At 36.8% G+C, this 21,270-nt stretch overlaps 1 protein-coding gene across 3 annotated transcripts; it reads right to left on the bottom strand.

Annotated features, from left to right (window-relative positions):
- Positions 1 to 618: 618 nt before the first annotated feature.
- Positions 619 to 20,504, bottom strand: LOC142345478 (uncharacterized). 3 transcript variants are annotated; one of them, XM_075397541.1, is made up of 6 exons: positions 20,373 to 20,504; positions 18,368 to 19,703; positions 12,328 to 12,536; positions 8,882 to 8,993; positions 2,511 to 2,681; positions 619 to 1,359 (listed from the first exon to the last, which is right to left on the bottom strand). In XM_075397541.1, exons 2-6 carry the CDS (start codon positions 18,472 to 18,474, stop codon positions 831 to 833), a joined length of 1,128 nt encoding a protein of 375 aa, XP_075253656.1. In that variant the 5' UTR covers positions 18,475 to 19,703; positions 20,373 to 20,504; the 3' UTR covers positions 619 to 830. The 3 variants fall into 3 exon arrangements, with proteins under 3 accessions (XP_075253656.1, XP_075253658.1, XP_075253657.1); XM_075397543.1 differs by lacking the exon at positions 20,373 to 20,504 and adding an exon at positions 20,121 to 20,139; XM_075397542.1 differs by lacking the exon at positions 20,373 to 20,504 and adding an exon at positions 19,925 to 20,042.
- Between the last annotated feature and the right edge of the window lie 766 nt (positions 20,505 to 21,270).

The raw sequence follows: 21,270 nt of genomic DNA, 5'->3' as shown, positions 1-21,270 counted from the left end.
TATTGGCTATGTATAAATGGGAAATTTTGGCATTGAAAAGTCTGGCACCCCTGACTTTCAGTATTTTAATAAATTGCTATATACAATTTCTCTTAACATCTATTATTGATTATGTGCAAAAAATAAGTCTTTCAAAGATTTTTTTGTTTAAAAGGGGATTTAAATATATCAATATCAATATAAGCCGTAAATAAGTTAATCGAAACGGGTTAAGGATTTGCCGAAACGTAAATTAAGAACTATGTAAATCGTGATTTAAAAAAAATCCATCGCGATGCTCTCGCATCTTTTAGCGGTGAATATTTTTAACAATTTTTGTGAACTTAGCGGTAATTTTTTAACTGCATTCGTCTCAATTCTTACCCATTTTTATTCTCAAAGTGGTGCAATCAAAAATTTGTCTCCTCTATGAAATGTCTCCTCTATTTCCAAAAATAGAGGAGACATTTTAGCATTTAAAATTTAAAAGTTGTTTTTTTTTACTCACCGCTTTCAACATTATTCCTGCATCATTCTTACATTCACTCACCGCATTAATCGAAAATCACAATTTTAGCAGTTGTTAGCGTTGACACCTCGACCCGGGTTATAATAGTATCTAAGAATAACAAAAATCAGTTACTAAAGTTGGATATTTATCCATATATAATTGAGGTAACTGGTATTGCTCAGTAAAATATATATTGCAAAGTTTTCTAAAGAGTTTTCAATTTGAATTCCCGACTTCGTGTTCGCAGTAGGCGTTCTCATTTTCTTGCTATCTTCGATATCAAATGTTGGTTCTTGCGGAATTTAAGTCAAGGCAACATGCCTTAAGAGATTTTTGGGAGTCATACTTGGCTCTGAATGGGCAGTGAAGTGGGTGGCAACTCGGGCAAACTCCCGGTGGGACTGGGTGACATAGATATCTGGACTACACCCCCATTCTGCTGGAGATACGAGCTAACAACATGGGGGCTGCTAACACTCCTCGTTAAAATCTGAGGGTTGAGCCGACTAGAATCATTGTCTTCTGTTTCCGATATAGCTTTTCTATCGATTACCAGCCATGAAATCATAACACAAAGTGGTTGAGTGAAGAAAATGAGGGAGTCTGCAATATTCCTCGCGTAGATTAGAGATTGTGGAAAGTCTCTGTTGGTATATTGAGAGAGAAAAGAGAATTGACTGATTACAGAGGAGGGTAATACGAGTAGAATTGAGAGGATTGCCCACTTTCGAAGGTAATTGGAAAAGTATCGATTCCTCAGTCCAATTTGGTCTCTGTCGTAGACTACAGTTTGAGTTGAACTTGCAGCATTTTTTGCCTTAGTTTCTTTTGTAAACTTCTTCCGTAACTTGTTTACTTCCCGAAGAATTCTAAAATATACAATACAATAATTAAAAATAATTGTCTGCAGTATGGTTAATCTTTCTTAACAAGCAAACTTTAACGGCTGCTCTCACACTTATGACAAGGAAAGCCCAGTTTACACTGCCAACCAAGTGGTTCCGAATTTTAGGTTTTTTTCCAATATCAAATTGAACTGAATTTTTAAAATACGGGTTCTCTTTATGTATACCAGTTTAATCTCATGGGGAAACCATTTGAAAGCAAAAAAATATTTGCCCGAGACTGTTTATGCAGAAAAGTTTAAACTTAAACTTAAGTTGCTTTTCGTTCTACGTACTCAACAGTTGAAACACCAGAAGCACAACACAGTAACAGTTGAATTGCAGCTCCGCCCATTTGCAGGAACCTAACACTGTTTCAAACTACTGTACTGTTAAAGAGTATTTGAATTACAAGATTGAAAAACAAGTATTTCACTTCTCAAAAATAATTATTTACTGCTCAAGAAAGAAAGCAGTTGTCTGCGGCGGTTGTTGTTGAGTGCGTTCTATGTGGTTGTTACATTCCCCTTATTCCTTCTGACAATAAGTAGCAGTGACTATAATTGTACCCAAAACCTTAATCATAACCATGGCTATGACTATGACAACAGAATATAGGTATAATGACGTAAATATCTGCTGTGGCAAGCGAAAAGAGAAAATAAGGAACAAAAACTGGAACGATCTTGTCCTTCCCTTCACACACTCTTTTAAAGCTGATTTTCTTTTTCACCTCCTATGCAAGCTCCAGTTCCAACACAAACATCGTATAAAATTGCTCGTTTAAATCGCCCCTCCCCCCAGCTTAGTGGTCAGATAACGTATACCCCCAAGCATGGTAATTATACCAGAAATGGGGCATAATTTCGCGCGGGGGGCTATAATGGGAAAGACTCGCTTGATTTTATCTACCCGATTTCGTGGCTTCATCTGAAAACGGTCAAATATTTCAAAACGGTTCTGGCTTATGAATGATTCCGAATGGTGTCACTTCCAGCGATATTTGACCAGTCAGGCGTTTCAAGCGGGGGTTCTTTCCCTCCTACCAATTTGGAAATGATAAAGTGGTGGTGAGGGCCGTATTCTTGTGAAAAAAATCTTCAAAAAAGAGAAAATAATTGAGATGTGGTGATAACTTGATGGATAGTATGACAGAGATTGTCTGTGGGAGAGTGCCAATCAACATCAGTTGAGGACCAGATACACTGGGTGAAGAAGACCCCCCAGACCCGTCCACTCCACTACTCTCTGCTGCAGAGACTACTGTACGTGACTCAAATCGATGGTAGTCAAATGCCTTCATTGGACTGAAACACACTCGCTGCATAATCAATTGCGGAACTTTTTAATGGTCTTAGTATTTGACAAGTAAAATGACTGAAAATTTACCGAAGCTTCATCGGACTACAAAAATTTGCGGTTGCGGAAAGAAACCCCCACGGAAAAAAAAACCACTTCGTTTTAGATAGGAAATAAACCCCCACGGAAATAAACCCCCACGGAAATAAACCCCCACGGAAATAAACCCCCACTTGACTATTAAAGAGCTGCGCATTTAGCGCGTTTGGCCATGCCTCGCGGGCCATGGCCATGCCTCAGCGGCCCGTGGGACTTGATATGAAACTATCACAACCGAACAAATTATGACGATCGAAATTCAATTTTAAAATGGGGGTTTATTTCCGTGGGGGTTTATTTCCGCGGGGTTTTATTTCCTATCTAAATTTAGGCGGGTTTTTTTCCGTGGGGGTTTATTTCCTAGACCCAAAAATTTGACAACTCAAGTATAGCGGGAGGGAAGTATAGTGACTGACTCAAATGAACTCAAACATGAACTCAAACACTGTATATCCAAACTGATTGTTTTTTATTTTCATGTTGTTTTTCGAAACGTTTATCTTAGAACCATGAAAAAATTATTTGAACATAGCTGGCGGACATGAGGTCATAGATGATAGTTAGGAAGCAATGTATATCTTAGGATGGAAAAAAATTCAGCAGAGATCACTCAATCGGAAAACTTTCCCGCTGTAACCGGTATTTTCTTCCCAGTTTAACGTCCACATCAATTTTTGTAAAATTTACGACGAACTTTTCACAAAATACACATAAACAGACTAAATCAAAAAAACAATAAAAAGAACTTTTCAAAAAAGCAAGAGACACGACTACCAGTATAGTAGAATTAGTTTTTCTAAAAGACTACTGGGAAAACCGTGAAGAGTTGTATTATATTTTTCAAAGGAGAAGTACATTAATTAAAAAGTCAGAGTCAGGGTTTTTCATAAAATTTGTCGTGGTCTCGAGCACGAGTAACAAGAATTTTATTATTTTAATGATTGAATTCAAGATGGCCTAAATGTGCAAAATTTCACAGGTATTTATAATCCGTATCAGTATGAAAATTTACAGATCCGTCTAGATATAGATAAACTGATATGTGTTAATTTACACCTTAGTTGTGAACAAGTTTTTTCCCCTTGCCGTATATGGCAAGTACTAGTGCAGTTTTTTGCACTTAACACATTGTTCTCGCTACCTGAGAACATGTCATTGCTATCTACTGGGAGGGTCGGAGAGTTGGTTACTGATCGAGTATGGTGGTGGGAAGGTCGAATCTATCTCACAAATTTATGGTTTATGTACATTGATGAACTTGTGGTATGAACAAATTTGAATCGACGATTCGGTTCAAATTAGAAGCCATTATTCAATTTCACTTCACCAAACATCAGGTAAGAAAGTTTTTTTTATATATCGAAGTTTTAACTTAAGTTGATAAGTTCGCTACTTCTCGATATATCACATCCTGCCTCCTTTTTAAAGCAAGTTTGTAGGAATAGCTTCTCCAAATCTTTCTGGTTGTTTTTTTATTTCTGCTTGAAGTTCTCGTGGCCACTGAAGGTTGTCCCCCTTCAACTACTGAGGTTTTTTCAGTAGCGTTGGGCGATGCCACAATTATGTCGTCCCTACTGCTCTCAGACTGTTAGTCATTTGATTCAGTCTTGATGTCGTCAGGTTCCAACCGTGCAATTTGGTTGTCACTAACAAGAACTGTCTTGTTCGAATTCTCCGGCTGGATGAACGAAGTGTTCATTCCTTTACGGATAATGAAAGTAGCTGGAACAGTTGGTGAACTGTTCGTCGGTTTGAAGAGGACTCGTTCACACAGATCAAAATCAGTGACTGCTGGAAGTCTTATTTTGCGTCCCAGTAGCAGTTCTACAGCAGTTTTGCCCCGCGTCTTGGAAGTATTCCTATGTGTCACCAAAGCCCGCTGTAGGAAAGCGCCAAATAACACATTCAGATTTGGACTCCAGGCTTGAATAGCCCGTTTCACTGTTTGGACCGCTCGTTCAGCAATCCCATTTGCTCATGGATGGTAGATGGGAAATTCCATCTTTTTAATCCCGAGTGATTCACACCATTGCTTTAGGTCACTGCTCACAAACTCAGGACCATTGTCTGATACTAATGTTCTTGATATCCCAAATCTTGCAAAGATTTGACTCAAGTACACCTTCACGGTTTGTGAGGTTCTATTTCCCGCAGAGAAGGCTTCTATCCAACCTGATCCCGCGTCTACTATCACTAAGATATTACCTTGATCCTTAACGTAGCCCCAGTTCATGTGGAGTCTTTCCAAAACTTCACCCTCCGGCCAAGTAGATACTGTTTTCCCCAGGCTAGGCCTGTTTTCTTGGCATTCCTTACATTTACTAACATATCGAAGAACATCTTGACTGATGCCGGGCCACCAAGCCATCATTCGAACTGCTGTTTCAGTTGCATTTTTGACTGAGTGAGTCTCATGAGCTTTGGCCATCACCATGGGTCTTAGTTTGGGTGGAATGAAAGGCACAACTCCTCGAAAGATGATTCCATTGTCAATGGTCAAGGCGTCTTTCTGTTGTTCAAATCCTTTCTCTGCTTCCAAGCACTGTTTCCAGATGCCGCTTTTTATTCGTTTGATAACATCTTGAAAGAGTCGGTTCGATCCCAGCTCAGTTTTGATGTCTGACTGTGTCACCAGGTCAGATTGGACGAAGTAGATAATGTCAAGAGCAAAGCAGACTCGATCATTGTCATCGTCATCATCAAAGTCTAGTCTGCTCAGAGCATCAGCGTGGGGGATCTGTTCTCCGGGTGTATACTTCAATTCGTAGTCAAATCCCATCAGCGCTATCGCCCATCTTGTAATTCTTGAAGATGCTTTTTTTTTCGGAATTTCTTCGTCTGGGGCGAAGAGGTATTTGAGAGGTTTGTGGTCAGTCTGTAGAGTGAACCTTCTTCCGAGTAGGAACTGTTTCAATCTTGTGACCACAAAGACGATTGCAAGTGCCTCTCGCTCAATATTGGAGTAATTTTGTTCGGCTTGTGACAACTTCCTCGATACGTAGATCACAGGATGTCCTTCTTGTGAGAGAACCCCGCCTATAGCTTTCTCTGAGGCGTCTGTTGTCACGGTTGCTTCCTTCGTCAAGCTGTAAGGCTGTACAAGTGGGTTAGCACATAACTCGTTTTTGATGTTTTCAAAAGCATTTTGCTCTTCCTTGTCCCATCTGAATTCTTCTTTTCGAATTTCATTTAGGGGTGGCATTTTAGTTGCAAAATCCGGTATCATTCGACCATAAAAATTTGCTAAGCCGACAAAGGACTCGAGTTGTTTCATATTTGATGGCGGTTTTGCATTTTTGATTTTCTCAACATGTTTAGGATCGGGTGCTATTCCTTCTTTGGAAACAGAGTAACCAAGAAAACTTACGCTTGAAATTGGTTTTGAGTTGGATTTCTTCTCATTGATGGTGAAATTTTTTTTCACGTAGCCGACTCTTGACTGCAAGCATTCTCGTTTCTCGTATTGATCCTTTGTTGTTCCATATACCAGAACGTCGTCTTGGAATATGACCACACCCTTGATTCCTTTGAGAGTTGACTCATTGCAATTCTGGAAGCTTGATGAAGAGTTCTTTAGGCCCTGAGGAAGCCTGCAAATCTTGAACAATCCTTGCGATGTGTTGATTGCGTACATTTCTTTTGCATCCTCGTCCAGCTCATTTTGATAATATGCATCTGATAAGTCAATTTTTTCAAAGTAACAGGCCCCATGGAGATTATGAAAAATGGTCTCCATGTCTGGGATTGGATAGTCCTCGTCCAAAACTTTGTCATTGATGTGAACTTTGAGGTCCACGCATAGTCCCAGAGCTCCATTTTTCTTCCGCTGCCACACTACTGGTGATGCATATGTGACCCCACCAGGTTGTACTGGCTCCAGGATGCCCTGTCGTATCATTGTCTCAAGCTTCTCTTTGACCCTGTCTTGGAGAGGTAGAGGTATCTTTCTGGCTTTGCAGAACATTGGCTGTGATCCTGGTATGAGTTTCACATGCGCTTTGTATCCTTTGACTGCAGGTAGTCTTTCATCACTCACTGCATTGATGCTTTCTTGGTGTAGTATGTCTCTCCCAGGTAGCACAAATTTTTTGTGGGATTGCACAACTGCTAGTTGTTGTTGCCTATACTTGCTTCCGTTCCACTCAACATCACATGTTAGTGATCCCAGAAGCGCCAGTTGATGACCATCATAGGCCTCAAGACGTCTGACTTTCCCATTTAACTGAGGTTTACCAAGCTCAGTCCAGATTAAGGATGATATCACGGTGCTATCAGCAACGGTATCAACTTGCATTTTTATTTTATTGTCTTTTACTGTAATCTACTCCCATGTCACCGACATGTTAAACACGTTTTCCCGTGTATAGTACATTCCCATCTCCATTTCGGATGATGTTTGACCAGGCAACTTACCCTCTTCCTCGCAGAAGTTGTTGTGCTGGTCAGATTTACCTGACTTAGGCTGGGTGTTACTTCTGCACATTTTTGAAAAGTGCCCCAACTTTTCACAGGTATTACGTTTCTTGTTCAAGACCGGACACGGCTTGCTGCTGTGTGGCTTACCTCCACATCTATTACACAAGTTACCATTGCCTTTATTACCAGTGAACTTTTCACTAGGTTTTCTGAAGGTCTTTTTGAAGTTGTATCCCACTTCTTCTTTTATTACAAATGGTCTATTACCTGTTGAGGAACTCGCAAAAGCCATTGCTTGACTTCTGAACTGTAAGCTTTCTGTCATTTCAGAGAGAGACATCGTTGGCTTAGTTTTAATGCCGTCCAATAGTCTTAATTTCGCCTCAGGGTCTCTCAAACCTGAGATAAAATTTATTTTCACCAACTCTTCCTCAGGGTTGGTTACTGTTTTAAATTTTTCGAAGTCACAATAACGTGCTTCTTCTCTGAGGCGCGCTAGAAAATCGTCGTCAGATTCTACAACGCCTTGGACAACGGACAGAAATTTAGCCCTTTCTGCCGTTACTACTCTCTCCTTAGGTGAAATATAGTTTTGAATAGCTAGTCTGATCTCTTTAAAAGGAGTGTCTAACAGTTTTTTAGGGCTCATGAGGCTCCTAAGTTTAAGAAGTGCGTCCTGGCCGCATATACTAAGAAAGAGATTTGTTACCAGTAGGTCAACGATCGTACCGTCGTTGTTGACTTTATCTTCTTTCTTCTCTGCGCGACATTTCGCCACAAAAGACATAATCCACGCAGTACAGGATTCAGCATTCTGCAGATCCAAAGTTTGTCGGTCGTTTGGTGGTCTGGACACCATTGTCGTGGTCTCGAGCATGAGTAACAAGAATTTTATTATTTTAATAATTGAATTCAAAATGGCCTAAATGTACAAAATTTCACAGGTATTTATAATCCGTATCAGTATGAAAATTTACAGATCCGTTTAGATATAGATAAACTGATATGTGTTAATTTACACCTTAGTTGTGAACAAGTTTTTCCCCTTGCCGTATATGGCAAGTACTAGTGCAGTTTTTTGCACTTAACACATTGTTCTCCCTACCTGAGAACATGTCATTGCTATCTACTGGGAGGGTCGGAGAGTTGGTTACTGATCGAGTTTGGTGGTGGGAAGGTCGAATCTATCTCACAAATTTATGGTTTATGTACATTGATAAACCTGTGGTATGAACAAATTTGAATCGACGATTCGGTCAAATTAGAAGCCATTATTCAATTTCACTTCACCAAACATCAGGTAAGAAAGTTTTCTTTATATATCGAAGTTTTAACTTAAGTTGCTAAGTTCGCTACTTCTCGATATATCACAAAATTGATTTTAATTTCTCCAGTTTCATGCTCTGTGGATTTGTGCGTTCAGTTAAAGAAGTGATAGGATAGAAGTGAAAGGCTGAGCATATTCCGTATTTTTTTCGGCATTCAGATCTCAAATTTCATCTCATTTGACATTGTTCAAACACCTCAATAATGTTGAGCAGCATTTTCATAAAAATTGATTTATATAGATCTATCAAAAGCTAATAAATGAAGGAAATCAGCTGAGCAGATTTTCTTTGATCTTTTTCTGCGTTGATCTTTTTCTGCGATATTAATAGTTGATCTTTTCCTGCGATAAGTGAATAAGTAGTACCTTAGGAGCATGACGACATGAACGAGACATCCGAGGGAGAGTAGAGTGTATGAGACATCACAGAAACAGAGACTAGCCTTGCTCCTGCTACCCAACTGGGACGCACCTTTCGCTAAAACACACAACAATCCCTTCACACAACATCTCCAACCAGCAATATAACATCTACTCATAAAATATTGCAAGACGAACACCCAACCCTGGGAACCCTGTGATAACCCAGTGACATCCTCGGGTCTTCAATTTAATTTCTTTGCGCGGGTTTTAATTATCATGATATAGCCTTGATATTTAGTGTCGAAAGGAGTCTATTGAACAGACTTCTTTCCATACTCAATACTAATAGTTGCATGGTAAATATTCAACATTAGCGTAAATTTCAACATTAGCGATTAGTTTTGTTTATGGAAATTAACTTAACGGAAGTAAAAAGCCAGATTAAGAGATTATTGTTCCGACCCCTCTTGAGGGGGGAGGAACTATATACTCAAATGGGTTTTTTGTTCAGACAATTTTGGCCGATCGATATATTCATAGTAGAGAGTTGAGACTGGTATCATTAGAAAGCACGTCCAGCGTAGAATATGGAATTAAAAAGATTTTTTCGATTTTCGTTTTTTACAGGGAGTTATCGATGTTTACACATCTGAGAAAAGTAGAGTGAATTCCGTTGTTTTTGTTCACATTTTCCGGAATTTTTGCCCAAAATTTCGTCAATCTTGCTCAAATTGGTTATTTTTTTAACAATAGTGTTGTTTATTTTATTTCAAAAGACAAAAAGTTGACTATTATTATTTAAATTTTTGTCAAAAATTTTTGCCAAATTTTTCGAAATTCAGCTTTATTCATCAAAACAGCACGAAATAAGCTTCTTGAGTTCACTTTGATTAAATTTGCCGGAAGTACTAAACCAAACACCACTAACACAATCTTTGTATATTCAAAAAAGGGCTATTCCTACTTCAACTTCCGTTGAGACAAGGGTCTGTAACTAAAACTTTGCTGTTTTTTTGCTAACTTTACTTGTTGATTATCAAAAACGAAGAATTGATTTTTGATTTTTTGACTCACAAACTATCTATATCTATAACATTTGAAAAAATAAGTTTTCCTATTAGACAAAAAGCATTAGCAGGGCAAGCTTTGGACCAAAGTTGAACTGCTCCAATGTAATCAATCGGTCTCTCTTTTTAAAAAATATCGATCTTTTCCATTTAACTGAAGAACAGACCATTCAAATCAAAGTTTAGTAGTAATAGGTCCAAAAATCTTCCTAAGCAGCTCCAAGTTAAGGCATCTAGCTATTTACTTGAAAACTCATATTCTTTTTGACTTCCAAAAAATATTTGATTTTAGAATAAATAATGTTTGATTGAAATTTGCCTCTATTTTTTTTAATTTGGTCAACTTGTAGCTTAGTGTCAGCAAAGAAAGAATTCTTTTCTTTTTACTGATTTAAAATTTATTATCTTTTCCGGTTTTACGCCTTACATTTTGGTGTTCTGGCTTGAATACTACTAGATTTTTTTTTTTAATTTTTAGGCATGTGCCCATTTTTCACGTTTGGCTAGTTTTGTCACATTATCTCAATTTTGAAAATTCTGATATCACATTGTTGACGCTCAAGACATGAAACAACTGAAAATATCGAAATCCCAAAAGATATCGATTATGGTTTTAATGGCTTCGAAACCACTTTCTCGACAAATTTAAATGAATTTTTTAATTTTGTCTTTAACTGTCGTTTTTACTTTGTCTCTTTAGTCGTATAAATCTTACTGTACAATGACAAATTTCCATGGCTTTTCATGGAAATTTAAATGAGCCTATTTTTTGATACTAGTAAAAACTGATGGCTTTCATGAATTTGAAAACAAATCTTTTCGAAAATAAAAAAACTTCTTAATTTCGCAATCTTCTTCATTTTGTTGTCTGTTTTTTACCTGGTCGCGTTAAATAAACAGGTTCAATATGACAATATTTGCGCCAGGGCAAGTTGTTAGAATGGATTGGCGTCACAGAATCTAATGTCTTTAAAGAATTCGTTATGACTTTTCTGGCTTCGATATGGGTTTTCTTAACAAAAAAAAACGATTTTTTTCGTTTTTGTCATATTTGACGTTCTCTTCGTAGGCGTAAGACATATTCTGGATAATGACAGTTCTCAGCGGTTTGAATGGTTTGGTTGAATGAACGAACGCAATTAATTATTTCACTTGCAGTTAATGGCTTCCATGACTTTGAAAAACGTTTTTTTTCGCAAATTAAAAATGTATTTCTAAATTTTGCCTTTATTCTATTTTTGTCTACTCTTTACCTAATCTCATTAATGACAGTTCAAATATCACATTATTTGTGTTCAAAGACGGCGCAATCAAAGATGTTTTGGGTTGCAAAATATGGCTTCACGGCCTCGACAACGTTTTCTCAGAAATTTTATTTGAAACTTGTTGGTTGTCTATTTGTTGTTCCTCTTGTAACAACATAAAAAATTATAAACGGCAGGTCTCAATGCCTTTCTGTAGAAGCATATGTAATCGCAAACCTGTGGGTTTTTTCAATTTTTCTAATGGTTTTCATTAATTTGAAATTACTTGTTTTTGGAAAAAGTAAGCAAATTTCTTAATTTTACCGTTTTTGTTCTTGTCTAAGTGTTACCACGCCTTATTATGGACTTGTCCCCTAATTTTTCTGGTGAACTACAACTTTATTTTGTAGATTAAGTTTTATCTGACGCTATTTTGACTTTGTTTTTAAGTTTTGATTTTTAAAACGGACAAAGTTTTTGATGTAATTAATGTTTGTTTGTTGTTGTTGCTATTTGATTTTGCTGTTCGTCTTCACTCGCTTTCTTAATATTGGCATATCTCATCAATCTAAGGCATCTTTTTTTTACGCCAGTTAGTTAATTGCTTTGGAGGCTATATTTTTGTTCTATGTTGCTATGTTTTTTTTTGAAAAATACTTGAATTTTTTGGGTTTTCTATCTATTCCTCATTTGGTAGACATATATGCTAAAATTGTGGATGAGTGGGGTCAGAACCTTATGTGCAATCACCCATTACCGAGACTCCTTGTTGGTTAAAATCTCTTAATTGCAAGTGCGTTTTTTGCTTCCGTTAGTTTAGTTGTCCTATGAACAAAACTGTTGGATATTACATCAACTGTAGAACAATATCACTTTTTATTCAACAACTGATGGTAAACAGTAGTATCGTTGGGTTGATGACATAATTTTCTGTATTAAAGACCCGCATTTCTCGTATTGTTGATAAATACATTATAATTGACAAAAATAAACGCAGATACTTCTATTTTACATGAAAAACTGCACGTCTTTGAAATGCAATCATACTTATTCGACCTAATTCGGGCCCGTTTTTTTATTCTTTTAATCCACCGGCATGAAGACCGGCATTTGTTGTAATATAGGTAAGATAACTCACCCAAAATAGCGGGTAGGAACAGGTTGTATATGATGGGAACATGGTAGCAACTCATGGTGATGAAGTTGTTAGTGTCTGTGCCTTGGACTAGATGAAACATGTTGCACACCACCAGCAGATTACCCACTAGAGTGATGAAAACTAGGGTTCCCATTAGGATTATCACCTCACTTGTAGTCACTCTACTCATTCTGGGGAAGAAGACCACACTATATACAATACACAAAACATGTACTCACTTTAGATATATACTGCAGGGAAAATTTTCATTGCCAAGTACAGAACCAAGTCTATTTTCCCTAGTGATTAAAAAATTTAAAAACTTGCAAGAATCTTGCAAGCTATCTTGCAAGAGAATACAGACTTCTTGCAAGATTCTTGCAAGTTTTGAATCCAACTTGCAAGATTCTTGCAAGATTTTGAATCCGACTTGCAAGATTCTTGCAAGTCTTTGAATCCTGATCGTAAGATTCTTGCAAGAGTTTGAATCCACTTTTTTTAATTACCTGGCTGCAGGGGGCAACTGGTGGAGCTGAAAATGAATGCTAAGAACAAGAAAGTAATTATATTTCGGAAAACAATCTCAACTCAATTTAAAAAAAACGACTTTGATTTTTTTCCAGTATGATTTTTTGGACTTTTTGGACTAAGGTAAATTGAACTTTAAAAAGACGGATTTGATTGCCTCGAGTTGGCTCGTGTTATTTGTCGGAAATTTTTATTTGAATTCAAAATCTTGCAAGAAACTTGCAAGATTCTTGCAAGATTTCACATTCAAAAGGCGTGTACAAAAAAGTCAATTAGGTTCAGTTTTGCTGATCATGTATACTGATATCAGTCATTTCATTTGGTTTTCAGTTAGTTTCTGCTACCAATTATACACAAAAAATTTTTCCAGAATTCAAAAACTTGCAAGAGTCTTGCAAGATTCTTGCAAGTTTTTGAATCCGAGCTAATTTTTTTTCATTGAATTCGGTTTTGTAATTTGTTTAAAAAACAATAATTTGCTTCAAAGCTGTTTCCTAAAACATTTGTACCCCGATTTATTTTTTTGCCTTGACTGATATCTTGCAAGATTCTTGCAAGAATTTTGCAAGTTTTGAATCATCTTGCAAGATTTTTGCCAGATTTGAATCCGCTCATCACTAGGGTTCAGACTGTAAATTACAGTCGCGCAGATCAAAATCAGTAAAAGTTTATTTTTGTTCTATTTCTACCATAAGTCTAAAATGTGACATGATCATAGTACTGTCAGAGTAAAATACAGAATGGAAATACTATGATTCAGTACTGAGTTTCTCTGTGAGTCGAGTCCGGGCAAACCAAATCAAAACTGAACAACTCTATAAAGTTCATTGCACAAGTGTTTTACCCAATACAACCTTTCATAGTGCTTTTAAAAGTGCCTATAATATTTTTCATTTTCAAATTTACAGCTTATTTCTTCACTTCGTGTTTAAGCTTTTAATTGTTTTACTAACATATTCTAACGCTTATGCGGACCACTGCTCGATTGCTTTCAATTTCAAAGCTGTCCAAAACATAATTGCATAAACAACTGATATTTTCAAAAAAAAATCAAAATTTTCAATATTTTGTTTTTATTCAAATAATTGAGTAGATGGTGCATAATCAACTTCATGCAAAAATTCTTAAGAGGGTTAATATCAAAAGACAAAAATGCTTCAAAACTACTGAAAACACCAAATGAGGACCTGATGTTTGTTTCTTTGGACCAGATAGCCTCAATACAACTTACATAATCACCGTAAAATTTGTAAACGTTAAAAATTTCTAGAAAAAGATAGACAACATTTGACATTAACTGTTTTTGAGATTTTTTCGGCATTTCCTGAACAACAGCCATAAAAAATTTGTAGAGGAATTTCTTTGTAAAACTAACACAAAACAAACGATTGCAAATTTCAAAAATTGTGGAGATTTCTATCTAATTGCAAAAGGTCAAAAATTTGATTTCGCAACTGAAACAAATTTGATTGAACCAGTATCGCGTACTGTCAAAAATATATACACTCGATTACAGTTATGACCTTGAAACAAGATAGTGAAAAATAGATAATTTTGAGTAAAAGTTTTTGAGCAAAGTTATTGACAACAACTCAATGTAGAAATTGTAATCAACAACGAACAACTGTTCGCCAAAGTTTTTCAGCAATTAAAGCGCAAAATGTATTTCAGCCGAGTGTTCGTTGTAGATCTAAAACAAAACCAACAATTGCAAAATGCAAAAAGGAACACATCTGATCAGTTCAATTTTTTTATTAGTTTGTGAGCACAGAAATTAGAAAAAAAGACTGACCACTTTTGTAAACAGAACGACATTACGTACAAAAAAGGCACGTGATGTTTTCGAGGTTGTTTTGTAATTTTGGGAACAAAAGTGCCAATACTTTTCACCGATGGTCAATGTGGGTCATTTTTACTTGAAATGAAAAATGGGTTGCCTTAATCTTTTTCACTGGCAAACAAAAATAATTTCCACGATTTCGAGCGCACGCTTGAGACTGTACAATTGCGTGCTAGAGAAAAAGGTAGTGTGATAAACATAATACCTCCCCAGTGTGAGAATTTTGTTGATGCTCGCTATCAAGGCTTCTATTCCTATGGAAGAATTTTGATTCCTCTAGCACGACCAATAGCAGATAAATAGTGCTGCTCTTAGCTGTATGATCCTGTTGAACTATGGAACAAAAGCCCAATACGTCGTGAACCTACCTAAACATTTCTCACAAAAAATCAAGTCAATAAGTTTGCTAGAAAAAATATCACTTAAACACCTAATTTTGCGACGAAATGAAAAAAAGGCTTCGAATTCAAATTCCATTCAATTAAATTCACTAAAAAATGTACTACTGACTTGAATTCCACCATCCCGGGTTGGAGCCCCACTGATCTCCACTAGTGCTCGACTATAATTTCAATAAATGCAAGTATAGAACAACATTCCCTAGTGTTCCACTAGTGAAACAATAGTTTCCACTAAAACTTAACAGTGATCGTAAATTAATTGGACATTTCGAATGACCAAAGTTTGTAACGTGTCATGATTTTCGAGTTTTTCTACCTGTACAATTCGCACGTCAGTAGCACAACGCTCTGATTTAAAAAAAGAGCCGAAAGATAGTCGTCAGCCCGTCGGAGAGAAAAAAGCTCAAACAAAGCCAAAATAATGGCCTGAGTGGGGTTTTGGATAGTTGTTGGGGAGGGCTAATCCCAAGGTTGATGCAATATTTCACCTGTGGAAGGAAAGTACGATCATTTTTTCCGTCAGATCGTTATTAATGAAGCAAATGGCTACACAACGGATGCCTCCTGTTTTGGCGGTTGTGCGTTTATGTAGTTTTCAGGGAAAAAAGGCCAATCAATCAATTGAGAAGAAATAGGGTATATTAGTCCAATGCTCATTCGCTTGTTTTTTTATAAACTTAATCAAAACATGTCGTTGCAGATATGGTTTTAAAGCTTGTTTCAAGGCGGATATACTGTTCTATAACCCGTCTAGATCGTTTCAATATTTTGGAAGTTATTGACCATTTCTTAATGACCGGCTAATATGAATTATGGTATTATATCACTAAAATTCGAAGCTTATAATGAACGTCTTATGTGCTCTCTTCGAGAGATGGTGACCGTACTTAGGTCCTCTTAGGTAAAGGAATTTTCAAATATTTTTTTCATTATCGTTGTCATAAAAACCAAAAATCAAAACTGAAGTGGCATTGTCATATAAACCATAAAAAGACTATTGGTAGATTCTAACATTGGTATACTAGAACCACTGGAACAAACCTATCAGCTTGAGTAAAATTTGAGACAGAATTATGGCAGAAATACGGCGATAACAGTAAGTTCTTTTGCTTCATTTCAACAATTACTTCCAAAAATGATTTTTAGGACTTCTAACTTCTTTGTTTCTTTGTTGCACTCCAGAGTGCGTGGTGAAGGCAATCCATAGTTAAGTTGGGTCTTCCATTGACATCAACGGGTAGAAAAATGCGAACAGTTCTTTAAAAATGACAGCACCAAAAATACATTTATAAACCAAACGTTTCAATTTTTTGAACAAAGAGAGTAATAAAATCCTCCCTATTGTATTGCAGGTATCATAAGTACGCAACTTTCCCAAAAATTGACCTAAATTGACAAAACTGACTTAATTTAGCAAAAAAGCAACCTATTGATGTTGCAATTCGTTTTACGAAGTTCTTTTGTGTAAATTTTACAATTAGAAAATCTTGGTTCATAAACGATCATTGTTATCAGTTCAACCCATGCAATCACCCATGCAATCACAATAGTTTCCTTCTTGGAAATATTGTTTGAGGTAAAACTTCCTGTTCTGGGCAATCACATTTCACCCGCCACTTAGGTACAACTAGTATGATAATTCATTAAATTGGGGCTCCCCACTCATTGGGTGAGTCAAAAACTTATCACTATAGATTGTCCCCGCTCATGGATGACACACTATTCAAGGCCGACTCGCCTCTTAACTTCTGCAACAAGGATTCAAAGATCTGCTCCCGTTTCATATGTGTCTAAAATCTCGCATCCCTTGCAAGGAGCATGACTGCAGACCCCCGAATTGCTGTAACAGAGACTGATTGAGATAACCTACTGAAGGCTACCGACAACCCCGCCGGCTGCAAATTTCTGTTATCAGCCAGAGTAGCGATTCGTTTGAGGGTCTTACGAACTGTCTCTGAAAATCCTCCAAACGTTTCGAAAGCCAGAGGAATGAATTGAATTCCGAAGTAGGTAGTAAAAGTTCAAATAGCACTCGTGTTAATCTATATAATTTGTCTGAGCACATTTTAGGCAGTGCTATTGAAAATGTTGAGAAGTTTTATCGAAATCAATTCATTTGCGGCTTGAGTTTGTGAAAAAAGTGTAATTTATCATAAATTTCAGCCAATATTTTACAAAAAGATTCAAAAACCACGTCTTATCTTAGAAAAATGACAGAATTTTCTCTCTGAGAATTTTTATTTAGTTTAGTGAGATTAAAAAAATAAAGCTAATTTTTTCTAAAAGTGAACAGGTTAGTGAAAATCAGCTAATGTTCACCAAAAAATTTAAACTCCTGTAACTCTCAAAAAAGGAAGAAAATCGAGAAAACAAATCCTTTTTTACATGTTATACGCCTGACAAGCATTCTACTTCCTGATGATCTAATGATACCACTCACAACAGCCGAATTTGGATGATCAAAATTAATAGTTGCGCATATAGTTCCTCACCCCGCTAAGTGGGGTCGACACAATAAAAAACAACTGAAGCGATATAATGTTAAATTAGACGAAGATTGGAAAACAGTGATTTGAAACTTGCAGTTGCTGTGTAAAAGGGGAAGTGTGGTGGCGATCTCTCTTCATATTCAAATCAACCTGAACATTTATTGTTGAGCTGTCCAGGACAAGATCTCAGACTGATATTCTTATTATGACGCAACACTAACGTGAGTCTATTAAGAGCCAGATTGTGAGTTGTTTGCGTAAAGTTAATTTTTTATTTTGGTTCACTGCAGGCCAATTTGACTTAATATGGCTCAAAAAGAGGACAAAGTCAAAAATATAATTGAATGATTTCGGGGGAAACAGTGGGATATCGAAAAATGATATCAGTTATTCTTGACTCCAACACGCTTCCATTCGTCTAGAATGTGTTGTTTACTATCTTCTTGAGATATTTTCAGAAATTGAGACTATTTTCTCCCGGAGTGAGGTGGTGAAAGTATGAACAGGGTGATCCAGACAAAAATTGTCCATGATCAGACGATCCAGACAAAAAAAATTGGCCGTGATTCAAATTTTTGCGAATTACTACGAATTAGTGCGAAATATTCCGAAAGAACGCGTTCATTTCTCGACAAGGGCGTTCATGAACAAAGGCACAAACATACAGTGCCTCTTAAAGTCTCAATACGATATGGTATTGAGACTTTAAGAGGAACTGTATGTTTGTGCCTTTGGTAATAAAAGTGGCCGATGCGATCTAAATTGATGTGATATTGTGGTACCTGAATACATTGATAGCCATTGAGGCTACGTGAAGAGATCCAACGACAGTGTCTGCACTCTTGGACAGCTGTAGTAAATTGGAGGGAATGCCTTGGTCAGATGCCATGGTCCCTGTGGTTCACTAATTATAAAGTAATAGTTATAAATTAGTTAGATTTGTGCTGATACAAAAATGTGTAAAGTACAAGATGTACATAAATCTCATTTGAACACTCTTGTGCGACCTCTCTGAAGGGTTTAACTTGAAATATTCACGGTTTGATGCATATCCAGATACTGAATTAGATACATTCCCGAAGCCATGGCTGGTAAAAGTGGAAGATAAGGAGAGAATCAAGAAGAAGACGCAATCACAATCGTAATCGGCAAAATATTGTGACTCAAGTTAGGAAATATGGGTTTGAATAACTGATACAATCCCAAATGCAGTCTGCAATAGATAAGATGGGTTTTAGGAAGCCAATGGAACAGAATAAAGCCCAAATCGATGCTCAATTTCACCTCTTCCTCATACTGGGAGAGGGAGTAGTGGGAAGAATGGCGAAGGAGGAGGAGGGAGAGAGATCAATGGGGAACAAAAGGAAGTTAAATCCACATCAGGGCACTTCACAAACTGGGGCTGCAGAGGGGGAGGGGGAGGGAGGGGTGATTTGTTTGACTTTGTGGGCGGGGGTTCGTGAGCGGTGTTTTGGTAATAGGGGTAGTGGTGGTAGTGTTAGATTCAGGGGGCAGTTGAAAGGCGCAGTCTAATCAATATTGGGATCTATTTACCCACTTTGTTAAACTCACTCTTTCTTTCTCTCTTTGATTTGTGGGTTAGTGTTGTTGTTGCTGCTGTTGTAATAGTAGTGGGGTGATTTAATTGAATTAGTGGACAGTATCCTTGTGAAATTAAGTGATCACTAAGCAGAATTCAAATGAGCACTCATCTTTCGAAATAGACCATTATACTGTCTGCATTCCAAATGAGATACATTTAAATACATTTAAAATTAGTAGTACATTTTGAGCCGTGCTAGATCAAAGTGTATGCTGCAGAAAATATGTTATTTGCAACTGTTTGGCATAAAACTTGAAAGGAAACAAATCGGTCAAATAAACAGAATAAATTATCGCATGCCTACTAATTATCGGGACAACCTGGCTGTAACAAATTGCGACATCGCAAGTCACGTTAAATTCTGAAATGGGTTCAACTGGAATGGTCACAGTGTTGGTAAACAATGTTGGCGTGTTCTAATATGGACAGGGGTATGTGGTGGTTGCAAATTGAAATGGGAAAGGGAAGGGGGTAAAGCGGATAATGGTAATTGAATTTTGTAATATCCTTTCAACCTATAACTCATTACTAATTCATGTTACTGTACTCTACGCCAAATAACCCAAACAGTACCCCACAGAGACAAATTATTTTAAAGAACTTTTTCGCATTCCAGACTTCTAAAGTCAGAAAATAAAAGCATTCTTAAATGTTTGCATGTTCTATCTGGTAGATTTAATCGTACTTAAGTTAAACTTGTAAATGTAATCCCACAATTGAGAAAATTTGAACTTACCTTTTTGATTGTTGGCTATTACAGGTAAAAATAGGATGAGAAAGATTAAATCATTTTTCAAATTTATGGTTCAAATTTATCATTCGATTTTACCAAGCTGAATTAGCAAAAAATCAGAAAATCTAAATTGGCGTTCGGATATGTTGCACATTGCTTCCGTATTTGAGATGAAAATATTTCAAGAAATTAGATATACTTATCTAATATTGACCGGAGTGGAGCCTGCCGAATGTGTACAATTCTGTAAGAACAGAAACTCATCATTCCTAGCAGGTGGCTAATAGGATTTTATTGCTGCTTTCTTAACTCATTATATAAAATGTCTGCTTCAAATCATCTCCCAAACCACTCAAAAACATTCCAATTTGGTTACGCCTCCTGTGATATATCGCGAAGTAAAGAACTTAGGAGTTTAAAATGAAACTTCCAATAAAGAAAACTTTCTTGCCTGATGTTGGCGAAATGATGTAATTGAATAATGGCTGGTAATTTGAACCAAATCGTTGCTTCAAATTTTTTCAAACCATAAACCTATTGGTGTACATAAAATATTAATTTGGGCGATAATTCCGACCTTTCCAACGTTAATGATGATCATAAACCAGCACGCCAATCTTCAATGTAGATTTCAATAACAGGTTCTTAGCTTGAAAGAACAATGTGTTAAGTGAAAAAAAAAAACTGCAAAAGTAGTAGCCATGTAGAACAGAACGAAAAATTTGTTCAAACCTAAGGTGTAAATTAACCCATATCAGCAAATCTATATCTAGCTTAGAGGGATCTGTATATTGTCATTCTGATACGGACTAAAAATACGTGAAAATGTTGTACATTTAGGCCATTTTTAACTCAATTTTTCAAAAAATAAAAATTATTGTGCTTCGTGCTCGGGACCCGAAAATGTTGTTGAGACCACTGACCGACCGCAAAGACTTTGATCTACAGAATGCTCAATCCTGTGATGCGAGGATCATGTCAGTTTTGGCGAATTGTCGCGCAGAGCTGAAAAAGGACAAAGGCAACACAGATGGTATAATCATATACCTACATGTAACAAATCTAGCATGTGAGAAGACCCACTTCTAAAACTTTTGAGCTTTATGAGCCCTAAGAAATTATCAAATGCTCTTTTCAAAGAGTTCAGAAGAGCGATCCAAAACAACATGTTTCTTAAAGAGAGAGTTGTTGCAGAGAGGGCCTAATTTTTGTCAGTTGTCCAAGACGTAGTAGAGTGTGATGACAATTTTTTTAGCTCATCCTATTCAGAGAGCTGGCTGCCTGTGTCTTCGAATAACATAAACCAGCAACCAACCCCGAGGAGAAGTTGTTAAAGATTAAATTTCTCT

Source organism: Convolutriloba macropyga, chromosome 9, assembly GCF_964194025.1.
Source record: "Convolutriloba macropyga chromosome 9, txConMacr16.3, whole genome shotgun sequence".
NCBI lineage: Eukaryota > Metazoa > Xenacoelomorpha > Acoela > Convolutidae > Convolutriloba > Convolutriloba macropyga.
Note: the sequence above shows the minus strand (reverse complement) of the source record. Positions and strands in the feature narration are given on the sequence as shown.

What these genes read in the sequence shown, in the direction of transcription:
- LOC142345478 (XM_075397541.1), bottom strand. Translation starts at nt 18,474, where the DNA reads ATGGCATCTGACCAAGGCATTCCCTCCAATTTACTACAGCTGTCCAAG. An exon ending in GTTCCTACCCGCTATTTTGG is followed by an intron (nt 8,994 to 12,327) that starts GTGAGTTATCTT and finishes TGTGTGTTTTAG; the next exon opens with CGAAAGGTGCGTCCCAGTTG. An exon ending in TCTGTCATACTATCCATCAA is followed by an intron (nt 1,360 to 2,510) that starts GTTATCACCACA and finishes TGTATATTTTAG; the next exon opens with AATTCTTCGGGAAGTAAACA.